This window comes from Ostrea edulis, chromosome 3 (genome assembly GCF_947568905.1).
Source record: "Ostrea edulis chromosome 3, xbOstEdul1.1, whole genome shotgun sequence".
Classification (NCBI taxonomy): Eukaryota; Metazoa; Mollusca; class Bivalvia; order Ostreida; family Ostreidae; genus Ostrea; species Ostrea edulis.
Genome location: NC_079166.1, coordinates 35,192,521 through 35,210,150, shown reverse-complemented (window position 1 = coordinate 35,210,150; position 17,630 = coordinate 35,192,521). Strand labels below are relative to the sequence as shown.

Here is a 17,630-nt window from a genome sequence, read left to right as displayed (position 1 = left end):
AAAATCTTTAGAAGCATCAATACATTATTGTACATAATTACAAACAGTGATTGAACAATTAAGAAATCCCAAACTCACTCATATATATGACTATGTTGTCTACACTAACATAAATCTGATATATTTGACTTACATAATTCTGGTATATATATCTGACTTACATAATTCTGGTATATATCTGACTTACATAATTCTGGTATATATCTGACTTACATAATTCTAGTTTATATCTGACTTACATAATTCTAGTTTATATCTGACTTACATAATTCTGGTATATATCTGACTTACATAATTCTGGTATATCTGACTTACATAATTCTGGTATATATATCTGACTTACATAATTCTGGTATATCTGACTTACATAATTCTGGTATATATATCTGACTTACATGATTCTGGTTTATATCTGACTTACATAATTCTGGTATATATATCTGACTTACATAATTCTGGTATATATATCTGACTTACATAATTCTGGTACATATCTGACTTACATAATTCTGGTATATATCTGACTTACATAATTCTGGTATACACGGTATATCTGACTTACGTAATTCCGGTATATCTGACTTACATAATTCTGGTATATATCTGACTTACATAATTCTGGTATATATATGACTTACATAATTCTGGTATATATCTGACTTACATAATTCTGGTACATATCTGACTTACATAATTCTGGTATATCATCTTGGTGTAAGCCACTCTCAGGTCCTCAGTTCCATCGTTTATCATGTCAGCCCTTGATGCCTCCTTATTATCAGCACCATACAAATCTACATATTTCATAAAACATTAGTTTTCATGGATCTGAAGACATATATTACTATTTATGGATTTCAGTGGAATTCTTATTGATTTGGCATGGATCTGAAGACATGTTACTATCTATGGATTTCAGTGGAACTCTTATTGATTTTTCCAGGGGGGAATTACACACCAGAGAATCTGGTATCGATGGAAAGTGGAGGATATGTACAACAGTAATTTGAAATCGAAAACTTTCAAATCCACCTTATCTAGTTAAAAATCCGGTTTTAGTAAATCTGATTTTTTTTTATAAACCCTGCTAGACTCGACCTCATGATCGACAGATCAGCTGTCAACACATAAACCTACTGACCTACCCTGATAGACAGTTAGGTTTAAATCAGTTTAAGGGAATTATAAAAGCCTCAAAATCCATGCTTCGCAACATTGTGTGACTCTGCAACTGAAAACTTATTTAAATAGCAAGAGCACAGGTCCTCTGGATGGAATCATTTGAGCTTTTGTGCAGGCCGGATACCTCCGTGAGAGATCTGGTTTTGTTCAGGCCGGATACCTCCGTGAGAGATCTGGTTTTGTTCAGGCCGGATACCTGCGTGAGAGATCTGGTTTTGTTCAGGCCAGATACCTCCGTGAGAGATCTGGTTTTGTTCAGGCCGGATACCTCAGTGAGAGATCTGGTTTTGTTAAGGCCGGATACCTCAGTGAGAGATCTGGTTTTGTTCAGGCCGGATACCTCAGTGAGAGATCTGGTTTTGTTCAGGCCGGACACCTCAGTGAGAGATCTGGTTTTGTTCAGGCCGGATACCTCAGTGAGAGATCTGGTTTTGTTAAGGCCGGATACCTCAGTGAGAGATCTGGTTTTGTTCAGGCCGGATACCTCCGTGAGAGATCTGGTTTTGTTCAGGCCGGATACCTCAGTGAGAGATCTGGTTTTGTTCAGGCCGGATACCTCAGTGAGAGATCTGGTTTTGTTCAGGCCGGATACCTCCGTGAGAGATATGGTTTTGTTCAGGCCGGATACCTCAGTGAGAGATCTGGTTTTGTTCAGGCCGGATACCTCAGTGAGAGATCTGGTTTTGTTCAGGCCGGATACCTCAGTGAGAGATCTGGTTTCTGGGTCATATGGCTAAATATTTACATTTCCAATGTTTTTGCCCTCAATATCTTCCCCCAATGACATGATAGCCATTTTCTCATGAATGTGAACAATGCACATGTAAATCTTAATATAGTACAACTATTTTAATGGCTGGGAATTTTGATAAAAGTGAAATAAAAGGTTAATATAAAAACTGAATTTAATGTTGAGAATACATGAGGGTATGAACAGAATCACTTTATGCCTGCATACTTCTCATGGAGCACTACAATGCTTCATGAAGTATGCTGGCGTAAAGCATCCCAGTTCATGCCCTCATGTATTTTCAAACACGAAAGTTAAATTTTTTAAATGACAATGAATGACACATTCACAATGTATAAAATATTTCAACATTCCAGTGCATTACTGGACAATAAGTGCTCATACTAACCTGGGAACAAGAACTGACTTCTGTCTAACAAAACACTTAGGATGGACAACAGTCAAAATCCATCTCAAATTTTCTGGGGAGAAGTGGAAACTCAGCAGTCTTAAGCCCTATGTTCGTACTTACCCAGTTTCCTTGCGAGATATCTCAGTATTGTATTTGACTGCACCAGCTCCACATCACCATCCTTCAGAAATGGACACTGGCCAAAAGCCTGAAAAAGTTGAAAAACATCTGGTCAATCATTATGTGATAATCTCATAGATATCTTAATGAATCATTCTTTGCATAATATACTACTACATGACGTACTAGTAATAATAATACTTTATCTAACAAGAGGCCCATGGGCCTAGAATCACTCTTCTGATACATTGTAGAACAGGCAAAAATTCTCACTAACCAAGATTCATCAATTGGTGTTAAGTCAAATAGTACCTGAAAATTTAAATGTAACTGTCCAAAAGTAGGTCATGGTGACCAACTTTTGGTCGACTCACTGAAGACTCAAGATGCATCAACTGACAAGTCAAATAGTATTCAAATATAACCATCAGATTCCAAAAGAAGGCCACAGTGACCTACTTTTTGGTCGACACACTCCAAAGACTCAAGATGCATCAGCTGACAAAGTTTTATAATTGAAGTCAAATAGTATCTGAAATATTCAAATATAAATGTCAAATTCCAAAAGTAGGTCACAGTGACCTACTTCTCTGTCAACACACTCTGAAGACTCAAGACCCATCAACTGACAAAGTTTGATGATTGTAAGTCAAATAGTATCTGAAATATTAAAATATAGCAGTCAAATTCCAAAAGTTGGTCACAGTGACCTACTTTTTGGTCAACAAACTATGAAGACTCAAGATGCATCAACTGACAAAGTTTGATGATCCTAGCTTTCATAGTGTCCAAAATATGCATCTAAAATTGAAAATGTGAAATTTGAATGTCTGCAAAATTCAAAAAGTAGGTCACTGTGACCTACTTTTTTTAAAATAAATATGTTTTGAGGCCTCTAGATGCATTAACTTAAAAGGTTTGATGATTCTGAACCTCTCGGTATCTGAATTAACAACCTAAAATGTATTCATAAATGATTAGCCATAAAATTCAGAAAGTAGGTCATGGTGACATACTTTTCACATGACGCACTTCAAGGTCCCATGATCCATCAACTGACAATTTTTTATGATAATAGGCTCAAAAGTGTCCAAGATATGCATCAAAATCCATTTAATAATAATTATCTGCAAAATTCAAAAAGTAGGTCACCATGACCTACTTTTGAGACAACATAATATTAGGTCCTAAGATGCATCAACTGACAAAATTTGATGATCCTAGTCCTTATACTAAGCAAAATATCAAAGTTTTAAAAAACAAAATTGAAAGTCAACTTTGAAGTGACCTTGAGACCACACCCTTTGCCACAAGATGATGCCTTGAACAATTTTTTATCTACAACCTATCCTCATTCTTATGCATAAATTTGGTGATAATTTGCTCAGTGGTTCTTGAGAAGATTTTTTAGCAACCACTACTTTTTTTTGCATTTTCCTAATTATCTCCCCTTGTTAAAGGGTCACAACCCTAGTTTTAGTACAAATGAAAGCCCTTGGGCCAAGGATACCCTGTGACAAATTTGATAAAAATTGGACAAGGGGTTCTTGAGATATAGCCCTTTTTCAAAAAAGTTGATGCACACCACACGCCAATCTAATTAAAATTAGACTTGTATATCCGCTCCTCTACGATAAGCTTCAATACTTGTATTGAAGTGTATCATAGAGGAGCGGATATACAAGTCTAATTTTAATTAGATTGAGAATTAATGTCACTGCTAATTGGCCAGAACGTATAGCAAAAGTTTAAATTTGTGCCATACTCCTAACTTGTGTTGGTTGGTACAAGGGTGTATGGTTGTGCTGGTTGGTACAAGGGTGTACAGCTGTGCTGGTTGGTGTAAGGGTGTACAGTTGTGTTGGTTGGTGTTAAGGTGTACAATTGTGTTGGTTGGTATTGGGTGTACAGTTGTGTTGGTTGGTGTTAGGGTGTACAGTTGTGTTGGTTGGTGTTAAGGTGTACAATTTTGTTGGTTGGTGTGAGGGTGTACGGTTGAGTTGGTTGGTGTTAGGGTGTACGGTTGAGTTGGTTGGTGTTAGGGTGTACGGTTGAGTTGGTTGGAGTGAGGGTGTACAGTTTTGTTCGTTGGAGTGAGGGTGTACAATTGTGTTGGTTGGAGTGAGGGTGTACAGTTGTGTTGGTTGGAGTGAGGGTGTACAATTGTGTTGGTTGGTGTTAGGGTGTACGATTGTGTTGGTTGGTGTTAGGGTGTACAATTGTGTTGGTTGGTGTTAGGGTGTACAATTGTGTTGGTTGGTGTTAGGGTGTACGGTTGTGTTGGTTGGTGTGAGAATACTCATAAGTCCATAGTCTGTCATTCAACTCTTGCAGAACTTTATCGCAGTCTTCATTGCACATACACTGTACCAGATATCATCAATATTCAATTAAAAGAAATTATTGCAAAACTATTCCATATATATCCTAACAGTATTATATCAATTTGCATGCCACATAATTACTATAATTTGTACTCTTACCTACTTAAAATACTCTCATAGATTATTATTGGCAAAAGGAAACTAGCATTCATTGAAAATACTAATTCCCACCATGATCTTGATGATTGTGGAGATCAAATTCAAATTGCAATTCAAATTCTAAACAATCATGGCGATATCAGGGGTCAACATCTACGTTTGTCCCCTTGTGCGGTACCAGTGAAAAAACATTTCGGACAAGTGAATATTGATGGGCACTTGTCCGATTGGACAAGTGCTTTTTTATGTAAAGAAGTCTCCAAACAATTTTGTGAAAAGTTTATCGGTAGTTAAGAGTCAGAAGTACATGTATAATGCATGGAAAATGAACTTCGATTGCTATGTAAACTAGCTGAATCAAACTCAATCGGGATTGGTGTTCACTTATTGCGTACTACTTTCAATCACCCATTGCAATCTCTTACCAGAGAGTGTTACGCTACGTTCCACAACGTAGCGCGCCCTCTGGTGAGAGAATACATCAATGGATCTTACGAAGTCATTGATTCAAGATGGGAAGTCTAGATAAAATTTGGTTTTATGCGTTTGTTGTTTTTATCAAGATAATAAGATAAAAAACAATCAATCAAGCAGGTATAAAAATAGACTATATATTAAAAAAATTAAATACAGTTTTCAAGTTGACGATATTATATCCTTTTTAAAAAAAATTCCGGACAAGTGAAGTTGAAGTTCAGACAAGTAAATATCTTTCTTTGTCTCTTGTCCGAATGGACAAGTAGGAAAAAAAGTTAATGTTGAGCCCTGGATATAATATATACAATACTGTTTTAAGCCCTTAATTGGCCTTCATTTGAAGTATTTTTTAATATAGTCTAGAATACTCTTTCACAATATATCTCTATTGAGCTGACCCGTCTTTAAAGATAACGATATTTGAGATGATAAACCTTTGTTTATGTTACATAGTAACAGCAAAATGTGCATTATGGATTTCAACAGTCATTCAACACCTTATCTGCCTAGAGAGACTACCATGTTTCAACAAATTCACAATGGCTGTTTGATGTAATTGCCTTTGGCTATCACCAATACTATCAAGATAAATGTTAGACAAACTATGTGGCACATGCACCCAAACAACTCATGCATGTTTGAAGTACAATGGTTCACAATTAGCAGATCAATGGTCATGTCAGATTATATTCTTTTGTACAAATCCTGTCTCTTCAATCTCTTTCATCACCAGATAAGAAAAAAAAAAAGAAGAGTAAACTGTAGTAATTTCTGCATGACCTATACAGTTATAAAAAAAATACCAAGCACCCACACAGATCTGTGAAAATTTGTACAGCAAATGTTGATAATTTCTTAGCAGAATTCATTGAAGATAATTAGTCAGTCTCACACAAAACACAAAAGCTTACTGGACCTCTTCTTTGTTTGGGGGTATGGGCATGATGAAGTAGTACATGACAGGGCCCGGGAACTAAATTTTGTTTGAAAAGTCATTTGTCAAAGATGAAATAATTATGAAATGATTTCCAGGCACCTGTTCATTATAACAATGTCATTGAATTATTAATTAAATTCATCTATTGCCAATCTGAACAACCCTCAATAGAGTCTGAAGTCTGCTAGATTTAAAGGTACCATGTATGCTGATGAATGATTCAAAGTTAGGGGGGAAAATTGAACATTTTACATTTTGTATTAAAACCTAAATCACATGAAATGACAAAATTATGAAACAAAATAAACAACATATCCACAATAATTCAACTATAAAAATCAGAATATATTGTAAATATACTGACCATTTTAGGTTTCCAATTGTTGACCCAATTTTCCCTTGGTAGAACATCCACTTCTTCATAATCAACATTGTTATCCACCAGCAGGGTCCGAATGGATTCACCACGACCTACAAAAATCATATCATACACATTATATACACATACACCAGCAGGGTCCGAATGGATTCACCACGACCTACAAAAATCATATCATACACATTATATACACATACACCAGCAGGGTCCGAATGGATTCACCACGACCTACAAAAATCATATCATACACATTATATACACATACACCAGCAGGGTCCGAATGGATTCACCACGACCTACAAAAATCATATCATACACATTATATACACATACACCAGCAGGGTCCGAATGGACTCACAACAGCCTAGAAAAGTCATATTAAAAATAAGGCACGTCACACATACACCAGCATGGTCCTTACAGATTTGCCACGGCCTAAAAAAATCATATTAGATATCTAGTACACAAATACACCAGCATGGTCCTTACAGATTCGCAACCGCCTAAAAAATTTAAATATATAGTACAGACATACATACACCATCAAGGTCCTTATGGGGTCATCACGACCTTAAAAAAAATCTTACTACATATATACACCAACAGCAGGATTCTTATATGGACTTGTCATGGCCTAAAAACATAATATTGTACACAAACGCTAGCTGGGTTTTATGAGCTTGTTTCAACCTGAAAAAATTGTGTAACACACATACATTCGCAGTTTCTTATGGGCTCTGCCATCAATTGAAAAAATCTTAATATGATATATACTCGCCACAATCAAAATAACAAATACCAATTCATCTAATGTGTGGATACATCATACATGTAAATGCAATAATTCTTTTATGTATATCATACATGTTATGGATTCTTAAAATAGTCTACAATATATCTAATGCATAGATGTATTCAATCTATCAACTATTTGACAATATAACTGCTATATTAAATCGATCTATGTCAATCTCCTACATTGAGATTTTGTTAACATACACATCCTTTTAATAAGCACATTTGAAGTATGAAACAGTAAAAAAACTGTCATCACCTTAACACATTCTATAATATGAACATACCACCCCCCACCCCCCCCCACCCCCCAATTTTCAAAGATGAGCAGATAAAGTAGAATAAGAAGGTCATGTCATCTACAGAGAAATACTAGCCATTATTTCCTGTGCCACAAAAACTTTACCTTCCCTGAACAGGCAGTGAGGCTTCGATGTGCCACGGGTAGATCATACTGTAAACATAGTTCTGTCGGCAGGATCATATTTCTGCAGATCCATACATTCCCAATTCATTCCGTGGTTATGTTTTCCGCGGATTTCTAGATTATTTACAATTGCTTCATGAAACCTACATGCATTAATTGATTGAATATTGTTTAACGTCCCTCTTGAGAATATTTCACTCATATGGAGACGTCATCACTGCCGATGAAGGGCTGCAAAATTTAGGCCTCTGCTCGACGCTTTATGTCCATTGAGCAGGGAGGGATCTTTATTGTACCACACCTGCTGTGACACGGGACCTCAGTTTTTGTGGTCTCATCTGAAGCGTCGCCCCATTTAGTTGCCTGTTACGACAAGCAAGGGGGTACTGAGGACCTATTCTAACCTGGATCTCCATGGGATTACCTACATACACGTACATAATATGTAAATACGCAACTTCCGATATATCAGCTCTTCTGTGGTGGAGTTACGTTTAGTGTTCTGTTGAACGCATGGGTGGGTACAAGATCTATACATATATTATAGACTGGCTATGTATATAAGGATAAAAATTATGTAAGCATCAATTTTGTTTATACCAGCCATTGGTATACATTAAACTGACCATATCAAGAATAATATTTGTTTGAATTAGGCCATTAAATTGAATATGAACCTTTAATCAAAGAAATATGGTGATTATTGATTTTTGTTTCAGCTATTTCATTAATATTTAAATCCCATAAACTTACTAAAATTGTGTGTCCCTGCAGTTTAGGTGGTTGCATGATGTCTGGTAATCATCCTTTCAGCAATATATGATGACAACGATAAACATTTGTACCCACCGCATGTGCATGAAAATACACTTTGCGTCTCACTGTGCGCAAGAGTTCAACAAAGGGAAAGATCTATTGGGCAACTCGGAAATTGCGTATTCAGCAGCTGTGTGGAAATGAATTTATACAGGTCCAATCATTTCACATGGTGATTTGACAGTGCAGACATTTTATATGTGTACCGGTACATATATGTATGTACATGTATGCTTTTAAATAAAGGGTGGAGGGTGCGACCAAAGTTTGTAACCCCCCCCCCCCCGAAATTGGGAGTTGAAAATGACAGAAGTTGAGCATCTTTGTTAGAAATTTATTCAAACAGAAGAGGGTAGGGTTACATCCCCAGTAACCTTCATGTTCTAGATCAGATGTACTGTATCATATGTACATATATGTATACAGTCCAAGAAAATGACCAGTCAATTGAAACTCCAAATTATGGCACATACAATTCTTATAATAGGCCTAATTTTAAATCTCTTTTTCGGCAGGGGTTCAATCTTTCATAATACTCCCCGTCTCTTAATAGATCTAACAGTAGGCCCCACATACCTCTCACAGGAAAGTATACTAGCTGAATCTTTGCCATATTCTTACAATCACGTCCTGCAACAGTGCAAACGGTTTTACCCTGGTGTATAAGGCTTTACTTCACCTTGACCTACTTTGGGTCTGGATCAGTTATCTCGGTGACAGGCGTTCTTAAAAAATCGAATTTACTTCACTAAATCCACCTGTTGACCATGTGCAGTCTAGATATAATTTCTGAATATCAAGCCCGAATAAAAAAAAAAAACCACCAAAAAAAAATAAAAATAAAAATAAATAAATAAATAAAACCATGAAACTGAAAGAGTTGAAAGTCGGTCACTTAAGGAGGTGTGCTACACTAGAGAAATTTGATGTAGATGAAAAGTGGAGGATATGTACAAAAATATTTTGAAGTTGAAAATTTTCAAATTTACTTTATTTTGTCAAAAAATACAGTTTTAGGAGAAGGTAATCTGGAAAAAAAAATGAAAACCCCTGCTGCACTCGAACCTGCGACCTACAGGTTGCAGTTTAGGCTTACAATGTATTTGTTATGATTTGGGGGAAAAAAAATTTAAATTGTTGAACTTTAAACTTACAAGAGTAGAAATCCTTCAAATGATTTTGAATGGCACAGCTTAATTAATTCAAAAGTAACAGACTCGTTATAATTATTATCTCATAAATCACATTGATGTACTGCAGGTATTTACTTACAACATGTGTGTTTTCATGTTAATTTGTTTTCCCTAAATATGTCTTAACGCTGTGCTACTTCTTTTTTTCTTTATGTATTGCATTTAAGTTTTGTGTTTAAACCGAGTGGCATATTGGCCCGATGGGCCGGGTGTTTGATTTATTTTTTACACTTTCTGTTAACATAATGTTTGTGAATACACACATGCCACTATATAAATAAATAAACTACTACTACTACTACTATACATGTACACATTATCTCGAAGACATTACATGTAGTAGACTGTAGAGCACATGTTTTACGCAGTTCCGACTTAAGAGAGGTCGAAAGTAAATCCTGACTTAATTAATATGTAACAAATGCAACTCCGGTTCATTAGGTGATGAGATTCATTTTTTGATTAAATGTGAAAAGTTTGTTGATGAAAATCTTTTTGTGGTTGTTTTTTTTTTTTTTTTTTTTTTTTTTTTTTTTTTTTTTTTACACCAAACTCAATGATGAACAAAAATTCATTTACATACTATGTTCTGAAGAGCCATCTATTCTAAATATAACTGGAAAATTTATTTTGAACAATATATATATATGACACTATTTGTATATAACTATGTGTTATGTAATCACTTCTTTCTTTACTTGTATATGTATATGTACATTATTTGTATGTATTTACATGCTGCCCCTTGAGGGCCCTTGATTGGAAAATAAAATATGTTCTATGTATAGTTGTCTACCCATGTTTCTACCTACATATTTCATAGCTTTTATAAATGTTATAGTACCTATGGGATACGAACCACAAGAACAGGATCTTATACTATTGGTTTATATTCTAGAGTAGAGGTGCACCTACGTACCCAGAGGTGGAATAGCTCTACAAACGACAACATCACTAGACCTACTGACTCTAAGGTATGGCATTTATGGATAGCGTGTATAGACCCCCTCCCTTTATCCAATGAAAAAATAGATACAGAACCAATATTTTCCTCAAATAGGCTATATGTATGACACGCCAAATTCACAAAAATGAGCTAAACATAGTTTCACAGTAAAACATAAACTAGGTTTATCGACTGTAAACTATAGTTTACGAACTGTAAACTATAGTTAACGATTCGTTAACTATAATTTTCATTCGTAAAACCATATTTAACGGTTAACGTTGTAAACTATAGTTTACAAATGCTTATCCAAGTTTATCTGTCTTTAATAAACGTTAACAATAGATTTTGCTGATAAATACAGATTCACATTTGTAAACTATAATTTAAATTCGTTAACTATAGTTCACAATTGTTAATCCTAGTTTCACAAATTGTGATGCTATAATTATCAGACTTGTAAACCGTAGTTTACAATCGTGAAACCGTATTTATCAGATAAACTATGTTTTGCAATCGCTAATGATTGCTTTCATTGTTAATTATAGTTTACGCTTGTGAAACATAGATTATCTGTTAACTATATGGTTTACAGATGTGAAATATAGATTAACGTCGTTAACTATAGTTTACGGTCCGTAAACTATAGTTTACAGTCGATAAACCTAGTTTATCAACTGTGAAACTATGTTTAGCTCATTTTTGTGAATTTGGCGTGCCATATATATGTAATTTCCCCGCCGATCACCTTCACTCAAGTCTCTAGTCCATGACAGCTCCATTCATACATTGGCACATCGTCCTAAATCTATACAACATTAACAAAAATATAACAACGAAAAATGAAATAGTGTACATGTAGTTGTGTTATATTAAAGTACATGTAACAAGGGCGGATCCAGAGGAGGAAGAGTCCGGACCCCCTTTTTTTGCGGACCAAAAAGTTTAAGAATTATCTAGGCCTAATTCTAACGAGACTTTGAGCCAAAATGGTATGAAAGGTGGATACTTGTAAACATGTCATTGCATCATTCAAATTTATCAACACCAGTACATGTATATCATTTAATTCATCGGATATAAGACGACACACTGATATGTAGGCCTACATACATTTTTTTGTATATAATTTACGATATTTTCGTCAGATACACACGTATCACTAAGAATTCCTGAAAAGTATAATATAATAATTACTTGTTCATAAAAGTTTTGTTTAAGAAGTAGAGACAATTTAAAAGTGAAATGGAAGTGCCAGGAAATGCTCAGAATACAGGATTTTGCACCATTTACCCCCGGTGGTAACCTTTTAATAAGTTTTTTTTTTCATTGCGAAATCATGCAGGTGTGAGTATGGCGATTAGATAGACTAATACTTTGGAAACAAGTAGGCTTAGTAAATAAACTCAACATAAAAAGGAGATCTAGGGACTCTGATCCGACGTTGGGGGGCATATAGTAAGTTTTCATTATATATACTAATATTTTAAAGTCTTTAATTCTTTTCTAATGTTGAACTCTAATTCATAAAGTTACATATTCTTCTCCCGTCGCAATTTTGATATTCTGAGAGTTAACAATTTAAGTTATGTTTTTTTTAAACTGACAATTGAATAGGCCTGCTAGTATCTCATTGGTCATGGTTTGGACAATAAAGTACAAAATGTATTTCATGTTTGATAAATAATCTGCATGTATCGCACGTACATTTTTCTCTAGTTAAGAATTTATATGAAATGATAAAAAAAAGAAGAAGCTTATTTTGAGTTATTTTGGAATTTAGAGGTATGCAAGACCTTGTTGACTCGAGACTAGAGAGATTTTTAGCAAATAGATAATTAAATGAACTCATGTAGGATATTCGGAGAGGGGGGTGGAGGTGTCCTGAACCCAAACACCGGTGGTCATTTAATATAAATTCTTAACTGAAGACATTTACAGAAATATGTAACTCTGATATATCCTTTTGTATAATTCCCGTGATTTGTCCATGTTTTGTCAATATCTTCAACAAATAACCTCTTTCGTTGTCATTAACCTATTTATTTATTGCATATTACACCCGTATGGATCAAGCAATACAATACTGAAAAAACCCCACCTACAAAACAAAAGAAAAATGGCAGTAAAATATTGCTATATTTGACCGATGTGGACTTCATTTCCACAGGTCTAAGTTGAGGTTGAGAATCTAATTTAATTTGTATTGTACAGAGTGGTTTATTTTTAGGTACATGATTTTCAAGAAATCTTGAATTTTAGAAAATAAACGATTTATCAGTACTAGTTATTGATTTTGTTAACAATCAAGAAAGAAATGAAAATCATCATCTAGTTTATTACACTCTATACACTGTCTTTAATTCCTGAGTAAATTTTTGTATCTATCACTTTCTATTTCAAAAGAATTATCACTTCCTCTAAGAAATTAATTGCCTAATTTTACCCCACCCCCCTTAAAAGTAAGCATACTTCCATCTAATTTCAGTTTTTATTTTGCTATAGAGATGCAGTTTGGAATCATCTGTAATTGAGAATAATTTCTTATTTTCCAATTTTTGTTTGAGAAAATTGTATTTTATTGTATGGTTCATTAGAGGTTTCTTCATCTTTATCTCTTTCAAAATATACAAGAAGCAAAAGGTATACCATATATACAGCCCAACATTATGCAAAGACTTATTAAATTCCAAGAAATTTTTGCAGGGGAGGAGTATCTCTTGTGTATCAATTTATTCTATAAAATACAGCAACATTTGAGTCTTAAATGAAATATTACATACAGATTTTTTCGGTCCTAGAACTGATTCATAAAATCTATTATGCATATTATTTCAAAACTGAATTAATCTTATGCTCAAGAAACATGCAGAAATATTTATAAGTATTTGTACTACATTGTTATGAAGGTTAATTTCATCGATTTATGTGTATAGTAAAATAATCATTCAGGATTTTCAAGATTTCCCCTATCAAAACATGCGCATGAAACTCATTTTTGAAATTATAGCAATGAAAAAACCTCTTGAAATAACTGATATTTCATCGAAAAAGATGTATACCAATTTTGCTCAAAAGAAATTGCATACCCCCTTGTATCAACCCTACTATTTTTATTATCCTTGAGCCAAACGACTCATCAGAAACAGAATAACATAAATATGATATATACAGACGTCACACAGGAGAGTATACATAAATAGAACAAAAGCTAAATTAAGCATCCCATGTTATCACTAACAGTTCCTTAGTTCTGCTTGCTTTTGTTGCGTTGTTTTTTTCTTTGGAGGCTGCTCGACGGAATCGGTACTTTGCATGTCCAAAATAATATACTAAATCATTATCACTGAAATTCACTGAATAAATTATCCCAGGTATGAATATAATGCAGTATAGCAGAGTCTATAAGTGTAAGAGATTTCCATTCTGGTGGAGCGACACAAAACACGTCCGCTCTCCCGTGCGACCACTACTCAGTAGAACTTTAAAATATTGATAAACTCCCCTGGGGTCTCATTTACAAAAACAAAATCGCAGATATGTATGGAAAAAAAAAAGGTACCAGAATTTGATTTGAAACTTCTCAATAATCTTCTATGTAAACAATCTTTTCTCAAGAAAATAAAGAAAATTACCGAATCAAACATGTGTGAATTATGTAAAGAAAACGTTGAAGACAATGAACACTTGCTTTATTTTTGCGAAAATGTAAAGATTAATGGGAAATAACGTCAAAGGTTGTGAAATTTGACATAAAATGGAAACACATTCTTGTTGGATTTTATGTTGAAAACAACCAGACAGGGGCGTAGCCAGGGTACTTTTGACGTGGACGCATGAGTAGGCAGGGGGTTTGGGGGCCGCCTTAAGGCCCCAATGGGTCCAGGGCCAAGCCCTGGTTGGGGCCCAGGGGGTAAAACCCCCGTAAGCTAATAAATTTTAGACGATTTCGATGTGTATATTCGACCCTCCTGAACGCATTTTTCGTATACTTCATAAAATTTGTTACGCAGCCATATTCGAGGCCTGTTCTGTTTTTGTACGAAATGCGGACAAACACTTGTAAAATTTCAAAAATGAGAAAGGATCTGTCCAATATCGTTGTATGACGAACCCACTACAAACAATTTTAGACTAGACAAAACAAACACGTATGGTATTGACCTAGAATATACGGTTTAAAACAGTCAGATAGAGTGGTTAACTGGTTTAGAGAGACCAAGTACTTCACAGATAGTCAATATTACATTGATGTTCAAAATACACCTGTAAAGATTAAAAATAACAAAGACTAGAAAATTCTTTTAAATTCATTTTCTTGTACATTACGTATGTATACATTTTAAAATGAATGTTCATTGTATATTCTTTTAAAATTGAAACATGTCAAGATAGAGATCGACATTTAAAGTGGATATAAACTGAATCCTTTAATAACAATTCCGGAGAGGACAAATATAATTGTCATAAATATTGCCCTTCACTACCTTTTGATATTTCTAATCACCCACTCCTTTGTTTTTTGTTGTTGTTTTGTTGTTGTTGCAAAAATGATGTGGACGTTTGTGCGTACAAATGTATTCCTGGCTACGCACCTGACAGAATTGTCATTTTGAATAACGTAATTTCTAAGTACTATAGCAACTGTTATTTACAAATACAAAGAAATTGAAGAAAGTACCGAAATTGTACATATATTCATGTTAAAGTTTTTAAAAGATGTACTCTCATGTATACAAAAGGCTACATATAGATTTCAATAATATGTTTGAAGAAATTAGTATCGTCGACTGCCTTATTTCGGTGACTGACCAGAATCGGTGACCTGTGGCCTTTTATTTACGTGTGCACGTTGTCGTTTCCGGGTGTAGATTGCGTCATCAATTTCGCCGTAGTGTTTGCAAACATATATATATAAAAAAAGTACGTCTTTAATCCCCCCCCCCGAAAATGAACTACTAGAAGGAGAACATGCAAAAAATCAACACGAGCACCCCCAAAATAAGCCCATTTACTTATTACTTTTCAAGCAAACCTTCAAATTAATATATAAAGTATACCAAAAGTCTACATATTCTACACTATGTTATTTTATTCATTGAAGTTTAGTTGCACATTCCTCCTGTATTATACGTTTTAACAGTTACAAACTTTTGGCAAGCCTATATTAACAATGGTCACCGAAATATGTGACGTCACCGTTTGAGGACCACAAAGTGACATGTTTTTTGTTACGAAAATATCATGAAAATTGGAATTTTTGGGTGAAAGTAAAGGAATTTAATTACTTTAAAGGTAGGTGTATTGTTTTTTTTAATTTAATCCAAGTGATTTATGAGAAAATCGCGGTTGATCACAAAGGTCACCGAAACTGGTCAGTCGACGATATACATTGTGATGCAATTACATGTATATTTTCTTTTTATCAAGGTCTTGAACATTGTAAGGGCAAATTGAAATATGAATAAACTATTTTTCTAAAAATTAATAAAAAATCATTATGGACATTCAGATTTTTTTCAATTGATAAAAATTGCATTGCCACGTGCAAATCTTCAAATTTTCCTTATCTAGAAAATAGTAGGCCAATGCACCTATTTATAGCTACGGGATCGATATTTCTACCACATTCAATGTGACATTGTACTGAACGTTTCATCGATTTATGTATATAGTAAAATAATTTTTCTGGACATTCAGATTTTTTAAAGTGATTTCTGAAAGTCCATGTCATTTGTAATTCATTTCACAAGGAATTTATGTACAAGGTGGCGGTAAGTAGGGTGGGTTGTCATTTTATAAACATTCAGGTCCTATTTTTTCTTTCTTTCATTTTCATATGGATAATCCTGATAATGGATTCAGCCTGTGACCATAGTGACGATTGAATCATGCATGGTATTACTCTCTGCGCGGCTCATATGTACATGTATCATAAATTGAACCTACTAGATCTATGTGTAAAGCTTAAAGGGAACGTAGGGTATAAAAATATTTTCACATTTCAAAAACTAAATATTTAGTAATTAAGTCCACTGGTTATTTCCATTTAAAATTTCCTGTTTATTTGTTTCTTTGTCTACCAGCCTATTCTAGATAAAATTTAACAGTTACAAGAAGAAGTCCATACAGTGTATGTTGATTTACTCAGAAAAAGATCAGAGAGATCCTCTCTTAGTAGAATTAGATTGAGTGCACAAAAACTTGCAATAGAAAGTGGTAGATATAATTCCACATCAATGAATGAAAGATGTTGTAATGCTTGGAATACTGGTGTGATTGAGGATGGAATTCATTTTGTTTTTCAATGTAAATCTTTTTCTAAGCTACACATATGTAAGAAATACTTACCTTAGAAACCATTAGAATACAACAAAGAAAAATATTACTGTGGACAATGAAAGGAACTTGCTACAAGTATATTTTAACAGTGATATACATAAAGTCTTAAGAATTACTGTGAAATTTATTAGAGACTGTTTTGAATACAAAAGTCAATTACTTAAGACTGCGTAAAAATTATGTAAACATTATCTAATGATATTCAATAGGCCTTTGCCAATTATTAGGTCTTTCCACCTTTCTGTGGAAAGACCTTTTGTTATTGTTCTGTTTTTTATTATTATTAGGGCTTTCCACCTTTCTGTGGAAAGTCCTATTGTTATTGTTCTGTTTATTATTATTTTCCTGCCGTCAAAAAAAATTTTCGTCTTAAGACTTATCGAAAAACTTT

At 34.1% G+C, this 17,630-nt stretch overlaps 2 protein-coding genes across 6 annotated transcripts in view; one reads left to right on the top strand and one right to left on the bottom strand.

Moving 5' to 3' along the window:
* Nucleotides 1-9,612, bottom strand: part of LOC125675291 (glutathione S-transferase P 1-like) — a 12,257-nt gene extending 2,645 nt beyond the window's left edge. The window contains exons 1-4 of the mRNA XM_048912825.2: nt 9,335-9,612; nt 6,706-6,812; nt 2,445-2,532; nt 691-794 (exon numbers count right to left, since the gene is read on the bottom strand). Of these exons, the coding sequence (XP_048768782.1) occupies nt 691-794; nt 2,445-2,532; nt 6,706-6,812; nt 9,335-9,371 (336 nt within the window). The 5' untranslated portion in view covers nt 9,372-9,612. The remainder of the gene's footprint in view (nt 1-690; nt 795-2,444; nt 2,533-6,705; nt 6,813-9,334) is intronic.
* LOC125675757 (mucin-2-like) overlaps nt 1-17,630 on the top strand; it is a 57,784-nt gene that overhangs the window by 32,592 nt on the left and 7,562 nt on the right. For 3 of the 5 annotated variants that reach the window (XM_056160533.1, XM_056160532.1, XM_056160531.1), the window contains one exon: nt 10,850-10,925. Coding sequence is in view for 2 of the 5 variants with exons in the window: in XM_056160529.1 (XP_056016504.1) it covers nt 16,657-16,680 (24 nt within the window). In the remaining 3 variants the exon portion in view is untranslated. Of the gene's footprint in view, nt 1-10,849; nt 10,926-16,618; nt 16,681-17,630 lie in introns of those variants that run through there. The other 2 variants (XM_056160530.1, XM_056160529.1) reach the window with 2 other exon arrangements.